The sequence below is a fragment of the Rhinopithecus bieti genome, unplaced genomic scaffold, assembly GCF_001698545.2.
Source record: "Rhinopithecus bieti isolate Rb0 unplaced genomic scaffold, ASM169854v2 scaffold_4475, whole genome shotgun sequence".
Classification (NCBI taxonomy): domain Eukaryota; kingdom Metazoa; phylum Chordata; class Mammalia; order Primates; family Cercopithecidae; genus Rhinopithecus; species Rhinopithecus bieti.
In genome coordinates this window covers 492,726-512,960 of record NW_016804399.1, presented here as the reverse complement: position 1 = coordinate 512,960, position 20,235 = coordinate 492,726, and the positions used below count along the sequence as shown (strand labels likewise).

The following is a 20,235-nucleotide window of genomic DNA, read 5'->3' as shown; positions in this document are numbered from 1 at the left end:
CTAGAATCAGGCCTTTTGGAGACAAATATGCTGAGATGATCCCCTGCAATTCTGTCATGTAGAAGGTCCTACATCAATTCCACTGTGCTCATGTTTACAAGCATCCCTGGGCCCTGGCAGCCAATCAAGACCCAAATGTTACTCCATTCCAGGAAAACCTCATGACAATAGTTGTTGCTGAGGCCTATGTAGAGTCACATATTGGAAAACAAGACCATTTCTTCTGATGTGAATGGTAGCCCTGTTGGCATAAGGGGAAAATACTGCACTCATATTAATTTATTGCAAGTCTTCAAAATAAAATGCTCATTTTGTCTAAAATGTTATTATTCATTGCAGCTAAATGGTGTTGGCTATTTGGGATGAATAACAATTCTCTAGGATTTTCCTAAAAATACAGTCTGAGAATTACCTATATCAGAATCACCTGGACTGGGCCGAGAACAGTGGCTCATGCCGGTAACCCCAGCACTTTGAGAGGCCAAGGCGGGCAGATCACTTGAGGTCAGGAGTTTGAGACCAGCCTGGCCAATGCGGCGAAACCCTGTCTCTACTAAAAATATAAAAATTAGCTGGGCATGGTGGTGCATGACTGTAGTCCCAGCTACTCAGGAGTCTGAGGCAGGAGAATCACTTGTACCCAGGCAGCGGAGGCTGCAGTGAGCTGAGATTGCGCCACTGCACTCCAGCCTGGGAGACAGAACAAGATTCTGTCTCAAAAAAAAAAGAATCACCTGGACTGCTTATTTAAAATGCAGGTTCCTGGGTGCCACCTTTGACCTGCTAAAGACTATGCTCTGGACTAGGAGGATGAAATCTGCATTTTAAATATACCCTAACAGTGATTTCTCAAGACTGTAAAGATGTTAGTCTGAGAATGCCACTCTAACAGACCGCTCTGGGCATCTTTTCTCTTTGCCTTGGCCAGGCCTCTCAGAATTCAGTTAGAGTGTGACTCCATCTGCATGGCAGGACAGAACAAGTACAGCTGAAATAGAAAGTGGAGGCCTCTGCTCTCTGCATCTTTGTTTTCTCCATGTTTTATTTGTGCAAAGATTGCCTGGAACACCTGCAGTAACTTCTGCTTCCCTGCTCCAATCACAGGTGCCAACGGACTTTACCCACCCACCACATAATTCTGCTGGGGAATGTTGACGGTGCCCTCTGGAGTGTGGTGTGCCCCAGATCACACAGGAAGGGTTTGGGAAGCATTACAAATCCTTGTATAATATGTCCTCCCTTCCTCCCTTTCCCCAGAGAAAAGTTTGTTTTTAAGGATCAAGTGAGAGGGTATATTTTCATAAAACCATGAGAAAAGCTACCCAATCAAGTTAACTTGGATCCTAGCAATACCCTTCTAAAGGAACCTCCAATAATTCACATCACCAATCTGTGAATGCATCTTTCATCTTCCCCAAAAAGAAACCATTATCCTCATGTCTGTCATAGGAACGCTGGGGGGACTCAGACCCAAAGGCAAGAAGGTACACATGCTATCCACACACTCCCCATGTGGTGCTGAAGTAACCACACGCGTGTCCATCTCTGCCGCTACACTGATCCATCAGTGTGGATGTCTTGCTTTTCATCTTTAACCTCAAAGTGACAGTGGAGGGGAGGAGGGAAAGGAGAAGCCCCATGTCTCATTTTTAAAATATAAACTCCACAGATCACCACTCTGTCCAAGAAACACTATGGTCCTCTTCCTTCTAAACAGCAGTGGGAACAGTAGGAGCTCTAAAGCCCAGGACACTTGATCACACAGGGAAGGAGAAACTTCCAGACTACGGACACCAGACGAGTAGGAAGGATTAAGTGGGGGACCAGGGTGATGGAGGTTTATACAATAGAGATGGCTGCAGAAGATGGCAGTGTGAGGCACAAAGAGGGGAGGAAAAGAACAGGCCATTCTTCCAAGTACTTGGGCCATCTGTGAGCCTCACTTTTTGCAGTTGACTCATTCCGCTGCCCCCAAATGTGTGTTAAGTTGAAAATGTGTGAAGTGTGCTTTAAAATACACTAGGAGAAAGCTTGCTACTTAAGGGAACCTTAGGGCCAAGACATCTGATGAAAACACATCAAGGTCTTTCCCACCTCAAGGTCTTTGGACCCGCTCTTCCCATGGCCTCTGCTGGGCTGGTTCACTGACATCCTCCTGCAGGGCTCAGCTTCAATGTCCTTCCCAGGGAAGCAGTCCCCAGCCAAAAAGGTTAATGGGTTCCTCCTCCCGCTTTCCATGACATATTCTGAGAGCATTGGTGCCTCTGCCTTGCAGCGCTTTTCTCAAAGGAACCTAAATGATTATTTTGTGATTATTTGTCTACCACACTAGACCATAAACACCAGGAAGGTATAAACATGTCTATCTTCTTCACCCAGCACCTAGCAGAGGCCTGGCACATAGCTGGCATTTGAAGAATATTTGTGTGACAACAAATTACCCTACCTGCATTAACTGTTATCGCTGGGTTTCTCCTAAGCCACAACCAACCTGCTTGGGCTGTAGTGAATGACAGACCTTCTGACAACCTGTAATGATCTGGAATGGAAGAACTGGGTCTTTGGAGAGAAGGATCAAAGGTCTGGCTAATCCTACTAGTAGTATTCTTTGGTTGTAATGCCAAATCTGGAGCTTGGGGACTGCCTGAGTGCCAAGAAGCATGTGCTAGACCCTGCAAGAACTTCCCCAAGTATAGTGATGCCAATGTGATGCAAAATCAAGACCAAATTATGGGCACCAGATGCACAGAGGGTGCTGACAACGCCACAGTAATACACAGGCTGGTTGGATCATTTGTCTCAAAATGGATCCCATCCCCTGGTGCCCATAAAGCCTGCCTGGGACCACTCTGGCAGGACAAGATGAGGTTTCTACCTCTCAAGATGAGCTGGAGGCAACTGACTCAGAGCTTAACATTGAAGTGACACCAAGTAGTGCTTGGTTGCATAACGGAGCTCCTAGGGGCACCCTTCGCGTAACTCGGATTTCAGGCACAGTTGCGCACAAACCCCCTCCCAGATACTTCATGATGAGAGTTGCCAGTTTCGGGGAGGAGGTCCAGCAAGAACGTGAAATATGATAGCAAGATCTTCTGTGCCAGGAGCTACAACTGGAAAATAACAAAGAATGGGCCATATGGAACCTCACACAGCCTTCCAGACTGGCAAGAAATGGAGTGAAGACAGGCTCAGGATCATGGAACTAACTCCCCCAACATGTTTCTAAGAGACAGAAAGCAGTATCTAGAGCTGAGTGCCAACAACTCACACTCACAAGCCAGACAAGAAGCTCCCTTAAATTAAATGATTATAGATCATTATGAATTAAAATAGATACACCAGCCACTCAAAGATCACAAGCACCTACTTTGTGTCACGTGCTTACCCAGTCCTCCACCAGAGCCTCACAATGCAAGTATCACCATTCCAGTTTTACAGAAGAGGAAACTGATGCCCTAGCCAAAGACCTAAGCTTGATCTCAGGTTAAGAGTGGGCACTTACACCACAACATGACTCAGTCTCAAAGAGCTTTTCACGGAATCAGAGATTGTGCTGGAACTGCGAGGGGGGTTGCATTTCCCTGCTGGGTTCCCTCTGCCTCTCAACAGCACTGCATTTGTTAGTATCCATCATCATTGTCAATTACTAATAGAGTGAGACATACACATTCAAAGCTAGTATGACTCACTCTGCCATGATAGCCCTGTGCAGTGAACCCCTCCACTTGCCAGAGGTGTGGAAAGTTCCGGCCTGGGACAGTGCACTCAGCCATTCATTCGTTCCAACACTCAATGAGCAGCTTTCTGAGTGGGGCTCTGTGGTAAAGGTGTGAGGACACCAAGCTATATACGATGGTGTATCTTAAAAGGCATTACAAAGGGGTGAGGTCCTGACTTAGAGATAGGAGTTAGACTAAAAAACACTTTTTCAATGTATAACCCTGAGAATTTCCACCTCTCAAACACTATAAACAAATGTGCCTAGTATGCTCGTAAAAGCTTTCCTTCCTCAGGTTCATCCAAGAGGTTTGCTCAGGAGGCTTATTGGCCACCTGCTGTGTGTGAGGCATGATAAGACTTAGGTTCTTCAGGAGGCATCCAACTAATAAATAAGCTAAAATGTAGATATATACAACTATAAATTGAGGAATACGGCATAACAGCGCTATAGGAGTTGCTGACATTAATAAAAAGAATAGCCTCCACTTGCTGAGTATATATGACTCCAGGCATTGTGCTAAGAGCTTCACCTGCATTAACCAATTTACTCTTCATGCTAAACCCATAAGCTTGGTCAACACAGTGGACATCTGTTGACATCTGCCCAACAGGCATCCATTTCCCCTTGAGAAATTACCCTTCTACCATCCATCAACAGTGGGATCCAATGAAACCACCTCCATCACTCTAGCCCTAGGCCCCAGCCCTGGGCATATAATCCAGTCTTGGACAATCAGCATACTCTACCAACTTAGCCAAAGTGATTGACAGAGGAATGGGTGCCTAACACTAGGAAATCTGACAAGTCTCAGTTCTGGGACTACTGTTGGCACTATTGAGAACATGAAAACTATGATGATGCAGATTTACAGTTGCCATGAGCCACTACAGGGAACCAAACAGCCTGAGCACAAAACCAACATAAGAGCAGGGAGACAGAATAAGACACACACAAACCCCTAGTCCTATGATGTAACTTGAGCCCCTGGATCCAGCCTTAAATAAACCACAGCTTATTAGAATTTTTAGTTATACAACTGAATATGTTTTCTCTTCCACTTAAGCCAGCTTGGACCACATTTCAATCACTTGCAATCTAGAGTTTTACCAAAGGAATATTATCATCACTTCTTAACAAATGAGGAGTCAGAGGCTCAGAGACGATAAATAATCTGAAATTGTTTTAAGTTAAATGAACTGTGTAATTTTTTGGTGGGGGAGGGCACAATGAGAGTGTGCATGTAGACCAGAAACCTGCAAGAGTGCCAGCCTGCTCAGTTGCTTGGAGCATATCTTTTCTCTCCATCCACCAATGCAGGGTGGAGAGAGGCAAGTAGCCTTGCTGTGGCCCCTTCCCTTCATGGTGAGTTTATTTCTTATTTACCTCTATGCAGACGGTGTAGCCCTTTGAAATTCCAGCTTTATCTAGAGGTCTATTAAACTCTTCACACTGGGCACGGTCTTACTCCTTGACAGTTCATTAAAATGGTGCATCTTACCATTGGTGGCATCTCACACTGAATGAAACATGATGGACAAATACTTGTAACCTTAAGTGAATTACATAATCTCTTACAGGAAATTTATTTTGTTTGTAACTATCTCACCTGGAGAGATAAGACCAAGCGTAAGTCTGGGTCTTATGAATTTTCCAAGGAACACAGGCAGTCACCTCACCACAGAAAGGTAAAATGAGTCATCCTGAATGTTCTTGTGTTTAGATATTTTGTTTGGTTTGAAACACATTATATTGAGTCAATCAATAAGAAATTACGATACATTATTTAATTACTAACATTATTTTGTCTCCTCAAGTAACAAAGTGATTGAGTGAATGATGAGGTCCCACTCCTCTAGGCAAGTATTATGGGTTCATTATCCATTAGGAGCCACTTCTTAGTTTTGAAACTGGCCTCATCAGAATATAGGAGAGCACTTATCCTCCCAGTGATACAGTCCTGCTGAAGTATCATGGAGAGGCCTGGGAAGGCCAACTGGGGCAAGGAGTTCTGCCATCTAAAAAGACGTAGCTTTTCTCTGGCAAGGGCACACTGAAGGTAAGGACAGAGAAGACATCAAGACTCTTATGCCTATCAACTTTTAAACTGTCCCTTTATAATGATCCCTGTGAAATAATTATTTCTATCAATGGTCAGCTAGTACAGAGGATTTAAGATAGTGGGTTCATTAAAGACAGTCAGGATCACAAACTCATTTAAGTCTCCTTGAACCTGTTTAATCAAAATGATTTTCTGCTACTCTCGATTATGGGCTGAGTTTCTGTGGTGACAGATTAATGACTGATCCACTAAGCCATACCACCTCTTTTGTCACCAGCCCCACTGACTGAGCCAGCCACTGTTTTATCAATAGGCTCCACTTGCCCTTGAAACTCATTATAGCTGATATGTTAAGATCAAATGAGCAGATCAGATGCTCGCTGCCACCCCAGCTCTGCTACAAAGACCACCAAATCCCGTGCCAGAAGGAAAAAGAACAGAAGTTGGTCCTTCTTTTTTTTGTTTTTTTTTTTTTTTTTTTTTTGGAGACGGAGTCTTGCTCATGCACCCAGGGCTGGAGTGCAGTGGCCGGATCTCAGCTCACTGCAAAAGCTCCGCCTCCCGGGTTTACCGCCATCTCTCCTGCGCTCAGCCTCCGAGTAGCTGAGGACTACAGGCGCCCTGCCTCGACGCCCGGCTAGTTTTTGTATTTGTTTAAAGTAGAGACAGGGTTTTCACCGTATTAGCCAAGGGATGGTCTCGATCCTCCTGACCTCGGTGATCCGCCCGTCTCGGCCTCCCAAAGGTGCTGGGAATTCACAGGCTTGCAGCCACCGCGCCCGGCCAGAAGTTGGTCCTTCTGCTCTTCTTAGAATTACACACTCAGGTCACTCCACAGTAAGATAAATGCCAGCCAAGGCAACACTTCTGATTCTTCAGGCCCGCTAAAGGTAATTATCCTAAAGTTAAATGTCAGGGTTACATGTGTGCAAAAGAAAGAAAATGTCATGTTTGGTGTAAGCAACAATATTATTTTAATCAAATCAGAAGCTCATTATTAGGAGAAGATAAGCTCTGACATGACCCCAACAGTACATTGTGTCCACCTGACTTCCCATCCCACTTTGTCTTAACCTAAGGTTATTCACGGATTGCCCTGATTCATAAAGCAGGAAAAACTTGCAATGTGCTATCAGTGGAGGCTTGCACCCCAAATCCACTCAGCTCCTGATTGGCTGTGGTACAGAGAGAGCCTAGAGTCAGATGGCGTGATTCCAGCCCCAGCTCCTCCACATCTCAGCTCTAATTTTGATCAAGAGACTTAACTTCCCAAAAAATAGGAAATGATAATAAGAGTACTTCTCTCATAGGACTGTTATGAATATTAAGTGAGATAATATACGGAAAGTACCTTAAACAGTGTCTGGCACACTCGGTCCTCCATAAATGTTAGCTATTACCTATTTCTGCAACGTTTTAATCTTTCAGTTACAACCAGACTGTATTATGTTTCTAGAAAAAAAATATTTTTAGAAGAAAACAGAATAAGAAGTCTATGACAGCATACTACACATTAAAGAATTTCCTCTAGCAGGCAAGAGGTCACATGAAAGAAGACATTACATGTATTTATCTTGTTCACTCCTATAACCCAATGCCTAGCCAATGGTAGATAAATATTTGTTGGAATGCATGAATGTGCAAATGAACAGAGGAAAATTTCCTTACAGTAATGGTCATGGAAAGCCAAAGTCAAATCAGATTCAGAAAAATTAGGAGAATGGTTGCGGCATCTTGATTCCTCAACCTCAAGCCGTGAAGGAGTTAAATGCATGTCAGCTAAAGATGGAAAATTATTGAACAACTTAATACAAACATCTGCTTCTTCATCGCCTCCTTAACATTGTGTACAAAAATCCGGGCCTCCGCCTGGCCAAAACTTCCCAATAGCTCATGTTTATAAAAGAAGAATGACGAAACTAACAGACCACAAATACGTTTGGGGCAATCATCTGAATGTTGTTCTATTTGTCCTGGATCCGTAACTCCAGGGAATAAACCATGGAGTTGTTCTGAAGACTTCACTTCTAAAAATAAGGGGATAATAAGTATTTATATATCTAGAGCAATAGGACAGTTTTCAAGATAAGTAGAGGTTGCCAGGTCACCTCTGGCAATGTCACAGCACACCCAACAGTCAAGGGAGATGGAACACAAACCCCACTATCATATTCATTTCAAAGTTGACCCTGTAACAACAACCAAGGGTTACAATCAACTCTCTAACAACGGCCCTTAGTTTTCCATTTCCAAGGTTCAAAAATCACGATAAGTCAGGAGGAAGGCAGCAAGTTCTCTTTCACAATGGGTTCCAAAAATTGACAAGCATTATAACAATAATTGTGGGACACAGCCTTTCAAAGTTATCAGCAGCTTCAACAAAACAACCAAAGAAATAGCAAAGAAGCTGGGGCTTTGTTGACCTCAAGCAAGGCTTGGCTTAATGAAAATGATTAGGCTGGCTGAGCAACTGCAAGACTAGCTCAGGCTTTATCAATTGCCCACTGAATAGCAGGTTTCTATAGAAAGCAAATTCTTACCCCCTGTTCCCAGGCTCAGGCTTTATGATTATTCCAGGGACTTGCCCTAAAAGTGTGTCTGGTCTGAGTTCTACAACACTTTAAAGAGGTTAATGACATTAAACTATGTCTGAGCCACTGTTAGTGTCAGGTGACTCCATACAGCATTTAAAATGGGTGATTATTGAAGATGTTTGGGATATTTTTTGAACATTTTTAGATGTTTTAATGGCATGCTGGATTAAATTATCATTTTCAAATATATGCTGCTAAAATATTAGTGTAATGTCTAAAACTGCTCCAAAACAAAACAAAACAAAAAAATAGTGTATTGGGACATAAAAGCTTTTCTTTTGTTATGTCTTGGACATTTTACACTATCTAAAGGCAGTATTTCCTAAACATCATAATAATAACCTAGTATGTTTGCTTAAAATATGGATTCCCTGCACTCACCCCAGAAAGGTAAAGTCAGATTCTCCAGGGGAGAACCGTGGATGCTATAATTTAACAAGCATTTCAGGTGAGCTTCATCCTCAGTCAGGTTTGGAAACACACTGATCCAAAGATCTAAAAATGTCACCACCATCCATAAGAAAGATGGGAAATGAAGAGAAGCCCAATTTTTAAAAAATTAAAGCTAAGCAGGAATTCAGAATATCATGCTTATGATACACTGAGACTAGAAAATCTTGAACAGGCATGAAAGCATGGTAAACCTTTCCATAATCCAAAGATCCAACAAGCACAAGTGTTTTCAACCCAATCCAGCTGCCAGGAGTACCAAGTCATCTCCAGAGGTGGCCCTGCACTTCTAATCCTGGCTGAATTCTTCCACCTCTAGCAAAGTCAAGCAACTGCCCTGCTCCTCAACTCTATCTAAAACATAACCATAGAAAAGTAAAAGCAAAACAAAACAAAAAGCAAAATTATCTCTGCCCCAGGTGAATCCTTCATGGTTTGGGCATCTTTTTCACCCACAGGCAAAGGTAATCAATGCAGGATTCTCAGATCTGAGCAGTTAAAGGAGCAGGTCAGGAATGGGGCAATGAATGGGAGGAATCTCACTGGTGTAGGGAAGGAAAGTGGGGGGCATATCTACTGCAAAAGTAAGACCCTAACAGTTATTATGTATCAATTAAAAATTTTAATGAAGTTACAATTTTGATTGAAAGCCCCAAAAAACTGTGACTATTCATTGAAAGTGTTTGAAATCCCCTTTCCAAGAGAAGCAGTCCAACATCAACTAGAAAGAGGAAGAGGAGGAACAGAGAGGAGAGTGATAAGCCCCCACACGAAGCTATGAGTGCATCTCCTCTGGATAGGGATCTGGAGAGGGTGCTCTTTAGAAAGTGTATGGAAACATCTGCGATTCATTCCATTTCTCAAATCCCCCGTCGCTGCAAGGCCTGCAGATACTGAGAGCAGAGCTTAGAGGAGTCCAGTGGAGGAAGTTGACCCCCATACGTATTCCACCTCAAAGAGTCTGTAAACCATGGACCCCATGACATTAACAAGGGGGTCTGTGGTATAGGTCAAATTACCATTTTTTAAAATACATGCTGCTAAAATATTAATTTAACACCAAAACTGATCAGAAACAAAAAAACAGTGCATTTGAACATTAAAGCTTTTCCCTTTTTTACTGTGATGCCTTGGGCACTTTTACAATATTTAAGGCTTCTCAGAAACAGGAATTCCTAATGTTAAGTACCATAAAATATGGTACTTCCAAGTCCCCTAGAAGGGGAAGGCCCTGGCCAGCTGGGGCAGTCCTTGAAGCAGCTGTCAGAGGCGCCCACAAAACAGAGGAGATGCCATCTGCTGGAAAGACTGCACCAGATGCCTCTTGCCGCACATCCCTGGGGCACACCTGGGGAGTGGCAGCCAGCCTTGGGGCAGAAACAGGCCGCAAGTGTGCTTCTGGGTGTCCGAGAGTAACTTTCTCCACTCCCAGGGCTCCCTCGAAAGAGCAATGCGCTGCCACCCAGGGTCCCTTTCAGGTCAGGGGACCAATTGCACAGGCTAGCTGTTCCTGTTTCAAGACTCCAATGGTCAAACCACTCCACCTTCCCTGTATTTTATCAAGCCCATTGCCATGACCGCCCTCTCTCCACACACACACACACACACACAGACATGCAACCCCTGACTCCCCCATAAATACCTGGGACCACTCCCAGAACCAACCTCTCCAGCAGGGATTCTCCTGACACCCCCTAGAGATGGTCCACGCCACCGCTGCCCTGGGGAGGTCTTCCCGGGAGCTAGGCAAAGTCTACCATCACGGTTAGGAGAAGTCGGAAGCTCAGAGAACCTCTTTCTCCACAGCTGCTGGTGATCTGTGCAGTATTTTAGTGCAGTCACTTCCCGCAGCCCTACAAATGCACACACCTGGCCCACAGGTAACAGGTAAGCGCATGGAGCCTTCGAAGTTCTCTTTAAAGTTCCTTTCAGGCAAGACCGTGCCCAGGAAGCAGGGACCGACCAGCCCCCACGGGAGATGCCCACCTGCCCCCACACACACCAATCCCGTTCCAGGGGTCCCCTCCGAGAGGCTCCGCGCCCCCCAGGGCCGGGTGGCGCCGGTACTCACGTCTCGAAAGCGGTTCCAGTACTTGTCCCGGTCGTACTGGGAGACGGTGCTCAGCCACTGGTCATTGTCTAGGAAATTGCCGTGGTTGGGGCCCGCGCCTCCGGCGAACGCGTCCAGGTGCCGGCTCTCGACTTGGAGGAAGCACCACGCCGCGGCGGCCGCCGCCAGCACCGCGATTGCCGGCATCTGTGGGGCAGGGCGCGCGGGGCGGTGAGCGGGGAGGGCGGGCGGCCGCGATCCCCGGGCACCCAGAAGTCCCAGCGCCCCAGCCCGGAGAAGGGGACCCCGCGGCGGGGACGGGCTGCGCTCGCGCACCTGGGACGCCTGTCGCGCCTCTAGACCCAGGGACCCCTATCACGAATGGGGGTCTAAGCTACGAACGAGGAGGCTGCGTCACGAATCCGAGGCTGCCGTCCAACTACTGGGGACCCCTCTCGCCTATTCTCCGAATGTCCCACAGATGCTGCCTTCCTATCAGGGGCTTGGTACCCCTCCCCAGAAGCGGGGAGCCCGGGTCCGCAAGCCACACTCCCACAGACGGTGCACACAGCTTTGGGGCAGGGGAGGGGAGAACAGGGCTCCAGCAGCACCCGAGCTCCGGCAAGCGGGGTGGGGACTGCCAGCAGCTGGGGGGTTCCCGGCCACAGCTAAGGGAAAGGTCTCCCTCGCGCGCCCTGCGGTCTCGGGGGTAAGATGGGCACACGGAGGTAACCCCAGGCCCTGACCCTGCCAGCCCCCTAGGCGGCCGCGGGGAGGTCCCAACTACTCCAAGTTGGGGCGCGGGGTTCCGCTGGGCACGTACCTTGGGGCCGGCCCGGGTCCCCGCGTCCGAGTTGCTCGAGCTCCCGCGGCACGGTGGCCGGGAAGGCTGATCGCGGACTCGCGTCCCTGCGCTCCTGCCACCCGCCGCCGCCGCGCGTCTGGCCGCTTTGTGAGCCCGCAGAGCTGTGCTCCGCTCGCTCGCTGGCTCGGGCGCGGCGTCCGCGGGCGGAGGAGGCCGAGCGCGCGAGCCAAGTCTCTGGCGCCCCCTGGCGGCCGCGTGCTGCCTGCCCGACAGTCGGGCCGCCCCAGCCCGGAACGTGGTCATTCACATCTTAATACAGGGCTGAAATCAGCTTTCAGGCCCAGGCTGGTGCGAGACAGAAGAGGGGACTGAGGATATGAGGCCAAGACGCAGGCCAGCATGGAAGCATTCTCAAAAGGAAGGCCATCGGGTTATCTAGATCAAAATCACCTGGGTGAAGAGAGAAGCGAGCGTCTTAAAAATGATTCCTGCCCTGCTGGCCCCACTTGCTGAGTCAGCATTCCTTAGGAAAGCCTCCAAGTCTGCACTTTTAATGAGCTCCCCAGGCGTTTTTTATGCACAGCAAAGTTTGAGAACCACTGTCCTGCCATTCCCTAGATAAGTGAATATCTGCACTGCCCATCCCAAGTCATGCACCCACCTGCATCTCTGCACTCCCATGCCCTATGCCATGCTTACCACTGTCCTGCCCCTTGAGAACCGGCCCCAGCACTAATATGTCGGGTTCCCCTAGGCGGGAGGGAGGGGAGAGAGGAAAAACAGATCAGGCTACAGGGACAGAACACTGAGAAGTGGGAGGCTGGTCCTGCCCCATCCCCCACCCCCTTTCCAAATACCCAACAATGTTTGGTGAAATAGGGCTGGAAGGGACTTAATGCCTTCCCCTGCCTGTATACAGGTGACACTGGCCTGTCACCTTTCTCTGTACAACTACACCCCATTCCCCAGACACCTGAGCGCTCTTTCAAAACAAGTCTGACCATCCCATCACCCTTCTCCCCTCAACACAAAATTCTTCACAATGCTTTCCTGATAAAGACCAATATCCTGGCCTGAGCCCCCAGGCCCTGCACGTCTGGACCCTCCCTCTCACCCCACTCTCTCCTCCTTCTCAGACCTTCTGGACGGGCTGGCCCTGACCCCAGTGGAAATGGCCTCCCTCCACTCCTGGGTATTCACTTCTGCCTGGGCTTCTGTCCATACCCAGTCCCAGCACAAGTCTCATTAATTCTGCTCTCTGCTTATTCATCCTCACTTCTTCAGAGAGACTCTTGCTACGCCTGTGGACCAGGCCAGCACCCACAGTGACGCTGTCTTTGAGAACACAGTGCTTCTCTGGCTGTAAGCTCAATTGATATCACTTACTCTGTCTGCCTCTCCACCTGGCTAGAGCTCCTGAGGGCAGAGGCTATGTTTGTCTTGTTCACCACTTCTCCCAGTGCCCAGAGTACAAGCTCTTGACACACTGTTAATGCTCAGAAAATATTTGATAAATGAATGAATGATTTAATGAATGAATGCCACCCAACCATGTCTGGAACAACAACACGTTGCAGCCAGCATGCCAACAATAATGTATGATGTGGTCAATAATAAGTTGTGCTACAAATAATTTGGTTACATGTAATAGTCGAACGTGTGGAAGTCAGCAGATCTGTGGTTTTCCCAACATTACTCTGACTGATTTGCATTCCTAGAAACTTTCTCAAAAGGGAGAAAAAGGAGTGGAGTCACAGCTACTATGTTGGGGACTGCACATCATCCACGGTTTATTTTATCATGGAATGCTGTGGGTGGGTGCATCAGAGTGGGAGAGAGGTTTAGAAATGATGAAGAGACTGTTTCTTATGTTCGTAGAAACCCAAGTAAGCAGCACTTCCCCATTTATCTGCCCAGTGTGATAGCAAAATCTCTCCAAGGAGTTGTCCCTAAATGTCACTTTTGCCTCCTCACCTCCAACTCATTCTTCAACCCACTCCAATCTGCCTTTCATCCTCACTAACTGAAATGACTTGTCACCACCAGCAGCCTCCTCCAAGTCACCAGACCCAGTGGGTACCCTCGATCCTCGCCAGTGTGGCCTCTGAGCAGTTTCTTTTGGCTCCCGTGGCTCTAACCCTCCTGGCTTTCCTGCTCCCCACCGTCATTCCTGCTGATATTCCAGGGTTTCTTGGGGCTCAGACCTATCCCTCTTCTCTTTCCCCCGAAACCCTTTCCCCAGGTGCCCAAGTCCATTCGTATGCTGAGATCCTCCAGATACGCTTCCAGCCCGAAAATTCCAATGACTTCTGACTGCACCTCCAGCTTCATACTTTATATCTCCTCAATGCCCCATGGGCACGTCAGACCTGTGACCAGGCCAAAACAGAAGTCTGGATGTCCTCCATGCATCTGTGTTTTCCGTTCATCCCTGTTACAGTGAATGTATCCTCATCCACATGGCTGCTTAAGTCAGAACCCCGCAAGTCATCTCCAGTTCATCCATCTCCTCGCCCCTCACCTCCCATCCATCAGCAAGGGGGGTCCAGTCCACTTTCGAACATCCCCTGGAACCACCCACTTCACCCCACTTCCACAGACACTCCAAAGTCCACAAGACCATCACTTTTCACCCGGAGAAGTGTGGTGCTTCTTGGCTGGTTTCCTTGATTCTTTCCTTTCCCTTGCAACCCATCATCCACTCAGGTGAGAGCAATCTTTTCAAGAGAGCCTTTTCTTTTTAAAATTTTTGTGCATACATAGTAGATGTTTGTATTTATGGGGTACAGGAGATGTTTGATACGGGCATGCAATGCATAACAATCACAGCACATAGAATTGGGTAACCATCCCCTCAAGCGTTTATCCTTTGTGTTACAAGCCATCTGATTACATTCTGTTAGTTATTTTTAAATGTACAATTAACTTATTGACTATAGTCACCCTGTTGTGCTATCACATACTATGTCTTATTCATTCTTTCTATTTTTTTGGACCCATTAACCATGCCTGCCTTCCCCGCAACCCTCCACTACCCTTCCCAGCTTCTGGTAACCATCCTTCTACTCTCTATGTCTATAAGTTCAATTATTTTGATTTTTAGATCCCACAAATAAATGAGAACATGTGACATTTGTCTTTCCATGCCTGGCTTCTTTCACATGACATAATGATATCCAGTTCCATCCATGTTGTTGCAAATGACAGAATCTCATTCTTTTTATGACTGAATAGTACTCCATTGTATATATGTAGCAATCTTTTTAAATAGAAATCACTCCCTTGCATAAAACCTTTCAATAGCTTGCCATGACAGTAAAACAAAAATTCACATTCCCTCCCATGACTCATAAAACTTTGCACCATCTGGTCCCTTACTTCTGCCCTTCATTCCCTAGATTCTAGCCACATTTCTTCTCATGGTCCTCAAACTTAGCAAGCTTGGGCCCCACAGGTCCTCTCTTCTGGCCAGGCTCTCTGACCACAGTGTTCCTTTCCCTGCTCTTCACAAGGCAACTCCTTCTTAGCTGTCAGGCCTCACTCAAATGTCACCATCTCATTGAAGCCTTCCCTGACCACACCCTCTAAGACAGACACTTCCTTCCCAGCCACATCAGTATTCTCTCTTGTTGTATCTGATTGCTCAGTCCTTCAAGAGTGTTTTACTCCTTTGTTTATTATCTCTCTCTTCCTCAGTTTGAATATTAATTCCAAGAGGGCAAACACTGTCTTCTTCACTCCTGTATCCCCGGGCTAATCTCAGAACCTGGCATTCAGTGGGCCCTCAATAAATATTTATCCAGTGGTTCAATGAATGAAGCAAGTTCCATAACCCTTAATGCATCCTGAAGTATGAAAACTCTGTCTAGGACCATTCCTTTGTCCTCCTTAAATTCCTTGTTCTGCAGATCCAAGTTCCACTTTCCTCAAGACCTGTCCCCAGTTTAATCAGAGGGCATCTGCTGTTAGTCAGGCTCCAACTTACAACTAGAATCTTCCCCATAACCATCCCCTGCATGGGAAGGGTGACCAAAGGAGCCCGGGCAGGTGTGGGCATGCTGGATCTGGCCTGAGCCAAGGAAGGACATAACCTTGGAGCAGGGGCAAGGAGGCTGGGAGCTGGAGACCTGCCATCAGCTCAGCCAGCACTCGAGGGGAGAAATGGCAGATTTATTCGGCCGCGGGAAGCACCTGGGACCAAAATCAATACGGAGCCTTGGGGCTGTATTTCTGTTTTTCATTGGCTTATGCACAACTATAATAACTCCTTGTTTTAACATAGTTCTTATTTCTACGAGACCCACATGTTTTATTTTCAGTTGAATGGATCCTCAAACAAGTGCTACTGGTAGTCAGAAACAGACATAACTATCACCATTTTATGCTGAGGCTAGGGGAGCCCAGAAACGCTAGATAAATTGCTGAAGGTCACAGAGAGTGAGAGAAAGATGGACCTACTTGCAGAAAGTTCTAGGTGTACCCACTGCCCTCTGTTCATGATGCTATGCTGGCAAGAATCAAATCACCCACTGCGCTCCATCCAATAAAAGAGGTGCCTATAATACCTTATCATCAACACAGATTTATTTTTAGCTGCAAACTCATATATCTACCTGCTACATGGCATCTCCATTTCGCTGTCTCATTGGCACTCTCTGAATTCAGTGTGTCCAAAATTGAACATCTGAGCTGCATCCTCCCTGTTAAACCTACCCTCTTTCCTGTGTCCCCACGTTGGGGAAACCACTTCCCACCCCACCCAGACCCTAGTGTCCCTCTGCCCTCCTTCTCAGCCCCCACTTTCAGTGACTCACTCATCTGTCAATCTCCCTTTCACTCCTTTCAGCTCCACCCACTCCCCACTGCTGTACCTCTAGACTACTTCCCACCACATGTCACCTGCACACCACAGAGTCCTTGTAAGTGTCTCCCTCTCTCAGCTCACCCATAGTCATTCATTATCCACACAGGAGCCGGAGTGGTCCTTTCTCAGGGTAAATATCACTTTTCTCTACTTACTTCCCTTCCTGTGCCCTCAGGACAAAGGCCAGGCACTGCACTGTGACTCCCGGTGCATCCTGCTAAGCCCAGGGGCCTCTAGCTCTTTCTGTCCTGGATGTTCCTGCCCCTCATGCTCTGGTCACCAGCATCCTGCCCCCTCCACTCAGGTCCTTTCCTGCAGGGCTCCCTCCTGCTGAGATGCTCTCCTCCCTGTCCCCTCTTCTCCTGGACAGCCTCACTCACCCTTCTGGCCACAACTTCTGCAAGTCCTCAGAAAAGTCATCCCTGACCCTGACAATTTTGCACTCATGACAGCTGCACAATTGCTTGATGTCATTTTCCCACCTGACATTCAGCAGCACAAAGGCAGGGTCCAGGTCTGGGTCTGTCTTATTTGCTGCTGAACCCATAGTGCTGAGAAAAAGGGACGTAAGTACACAATAAATATTGAGTGAATTAATAAATACTCATAGCTCAATGTATTTGTTTCCTTCCCTTCTTTGAAGCAAAGAAGCTCCAAGGTTTATGTTGAATATTTTAACCCCCAAACACCCCTTGGTTAGAAAGTAGGAACAGTGAGGGACTTACATGACCTTCCCACTCCCAGGCTCTTCTGCTGTGGTTTGAAGGTGATGTTGGAATAATTCCTCATCCCGAGAAGAGGAGTAATGAAATAAATGCATTTCTTGACACCACTGAAAGCAGCTCACCCAGCAGGGCTTGTAACTTTTGCGTACACGTCGATTTCACCCATTGATTATATGTATTCAGCAGAGCCAGGCTCACTCCATCTCCCTGCGTCCCTCACAGCCGTTTCCCACACCCGCCCCCACCACCAACAGACACACACACATATGCCTTCTTGCTTTCTTTCCCCCACGCAGAGCCATGGTGTATGGACAACCCACCTTAGGACGAATTGATTTTAAGCAAATGAATACCTCACAACGAAATGAAAACAAATACCAGAAAACTCTAATGGCAAAGCAACTACTCAGAAACAGAGAAGAGGATGCCCAAGCCCTGACTACAGAGGAAAAATTATGAGGCCCACAAGACTAACAACATGGGCTGACATGTGTGAGCACTTATGGCAGTTCAGACACCACAGTCCTGTGCTTTATCTGATGTAATCCTCCCGACAATCCCCCATGAAACAGGCACTGTGAGAAGCCTCATGTTAAAAACAAAAGCCTGAGTCCCAGAGCTGAGAGATCCCTTATCCCAGATGACTCAGTGAGTAAATGGAAGAAGAGCCAGGGACTGCCTGACGTGAAAGCTCCCACTATGACCCACTACAGCACTCAGGCACACTGCTGCCACCTCCCATGGAACCCACGGCATTTCCCTTGATGTGCAAGCCTTATGCACTTCATAGTCTGATGGAAAATATGTACACACCTGATCTCTGTTGGCTGAATAACAAGCCATCTGAGACTTGAAGACAGTTTTCTTTTCCTTACTCAGAAAGGCAATCCAGGTTATTTTTCTTTTTCTCATTAGCTTTGTATTCATTTACAAAGAGAAATGCAACCACATGTTGGCATCAGGCTCCACGCACACTGCGAAACTCTGGGATAGGCTGGCAGGGCCCTCCTTTCCTCTCAGGGTCAGTGCCAGATGGCTGCCTTTAGAAGGACTGCACAGTGTGGGTGCAATGCGGGCTCATGCCTTGGGGAATAGAAGATGGTGACTGCTGAGTCAACAGAGTGTGGCTGTGCCCTACAGGACAAGGGTGCCGAAAGAGGCTCTAGCTCACCGAGGATCCCAGGACTGGGAGCAAAATGGAGTTCCTTGAGGAACAAGCGCCCCAAACGGCTTTCAAGCTGGAATGCAAACCAGAGAGCAAAACTGTAGCTGGAGGAGTCCCACACAGCCAGAAGGGCCCGGGAAACACAACGAAATGAACCCAATTTGTTTGCTGTGCCCCCTGAGAAGCCCCATCTCACTGGAGTGTTAACTTACTCAAAAGGGGTTCCAAAACCACCCAATGAGCTGGCATGAAGCAAAACCATACTTCCTGTAAATATTTCCTACCAAAACTTCCAAAACGGAATACAGATGGATCAGCAAGGTTCTGCATACTAAACTGAACCGGCTCAAGTACCCAGGAATGAACAACACTGGAAAGGCATCAGTATTATTATTATTATTATTACTTATGCTAAAAACTCTTAATATGAGACGTACTCCCTTAACAGATTTTTAAGTGTAAAATGCTTAAATATTGTCATTTATAGGCCCAATGTTGTGCAGATTTCTAGAATTTATTCATCTTGCATAACTGAAATGTTAGACCTGTTGATTAGCAACTTCCTACTCCCCCTTCCACCTGCCCCTTCCCAACTGCCATTCCACTCTCTGCTTCGACGAGTCTGACTATTTTAGATACCTCATATAAGAAGAATCATGCAGTGTATATGTGTGTGTGTGTGTGACATATATATATATATGTCACATTTTCTTTATTTACTTATCCATGAACATTAGGTTGTTTCCACATCTTGTGAATAAGGCTTCAATGAACACAGGAAGGCTAATATCTCTTTGAGACCCTGATTTCAATTCTCTTGGAAAAATACTCAGAAGTGGAATTGCTGGATCATATGGTAGTTCTATTTTCAGTTTTCTGAGAAATCTCTATGCTGTTTTCCATAGCAGCTACACCATTTTGCATTCCCACCAACAGTGTACAGGGGTTTCAGTTTCTCCTCATCCTCACCAACACTTGTCTTTTTTGTTTTTTTTGTAATAGCCATTTTGACAGGTGTGGGATGATATCTCCTTGTGATTTTCATTTGCCTTTCCCTGATGACTGGTGACACTGAGCATCTTTCCATACATCTGTTGGACATGTGTACGCCTTCTTTGGAGAAACGTCTATTCAAGCAAAGATATGGAATCAACCCAAGTGTTCATCAACAGATGATTAAAGAAAATGTGGTGCATACACACACACACACACACACACACACACACACACATATACACACACACACAATGGAATATTATTCAGCCATAAAAAAGAATAAAATCATGTCTTTTGAAGCAACATGGATGGAAATGGAGGCCATGATCTTAAGTGAAACAACTCAGAAGCAGAAAGTCAAGAACTGCATATTCTCACTTATGGTTGGGAGCTAAACAGGGTGTACACATGGACATAGAGTGTAGAACAATAGTCATTGGAGATTTAGAAGAGTGGGAGGAGCGTAAGAGATGAGAAATTATTTAATGGGTACAACGTACAAGAATCAGGTGATGGTTACACTAAAAGCCCAGACTTCACCACTATACTATATATACATGTAATAAAACTGTACTTGTACCCCTTAAATTGATAGGATTTCGTAATTCCATACCATGTAATTTTTCCTTAAAGTTTCACACATGCGGCTTACACAAGCAGGTTAGTTCACCCCTTTATAGACTGAGAAACTGAGGCTCAGAGAAGAAATTTTAACCATTTACACACTCATCTCCACTAGATTTTTCTTAAGGTCAAAGCATTGGGAAGAATTCGCCTGGCTGCACATGTATTTGCATAAAATTTAC

The 20,235-nt window shown here is 46.4% G+C and overlaps 1 protein-coding gene across 2 annotated transcripts in view; it reads right to left on the bottom strand.

Moving 5' to 3' along the window:
* SPOCK1 (SPARC (osteonectin), cwcv and kazal like domains proteoglycan 1) overlaps window positions 1-11,875 on the bottom strand; it is a 537,859-nt gene extending 525,984 nt beyond the window's left edge. For both annotated transcript variants that reach the window (XM_017867845.1, XM_017867846.1), the window contains exons 1-2: window positions 11,698-11,875; window positions 10,896-11,081 (exon numbers count right to left, since the gene is read on the bottom strand). In XM_017867845.1, coding sequence (XP_017723334.1) covers window positions 10,896-11,081 — 186 coding nt within the window. In that variant the 5' untranslated portion in view covers window positions 11,698-11,875. The remainder of the gene's footprint in view (window positions 1-10,895; window positions 11,082-11,697) is intronic.
* Window positions 11,876-20,235: the final 8,360 nt, after the last annotated feature.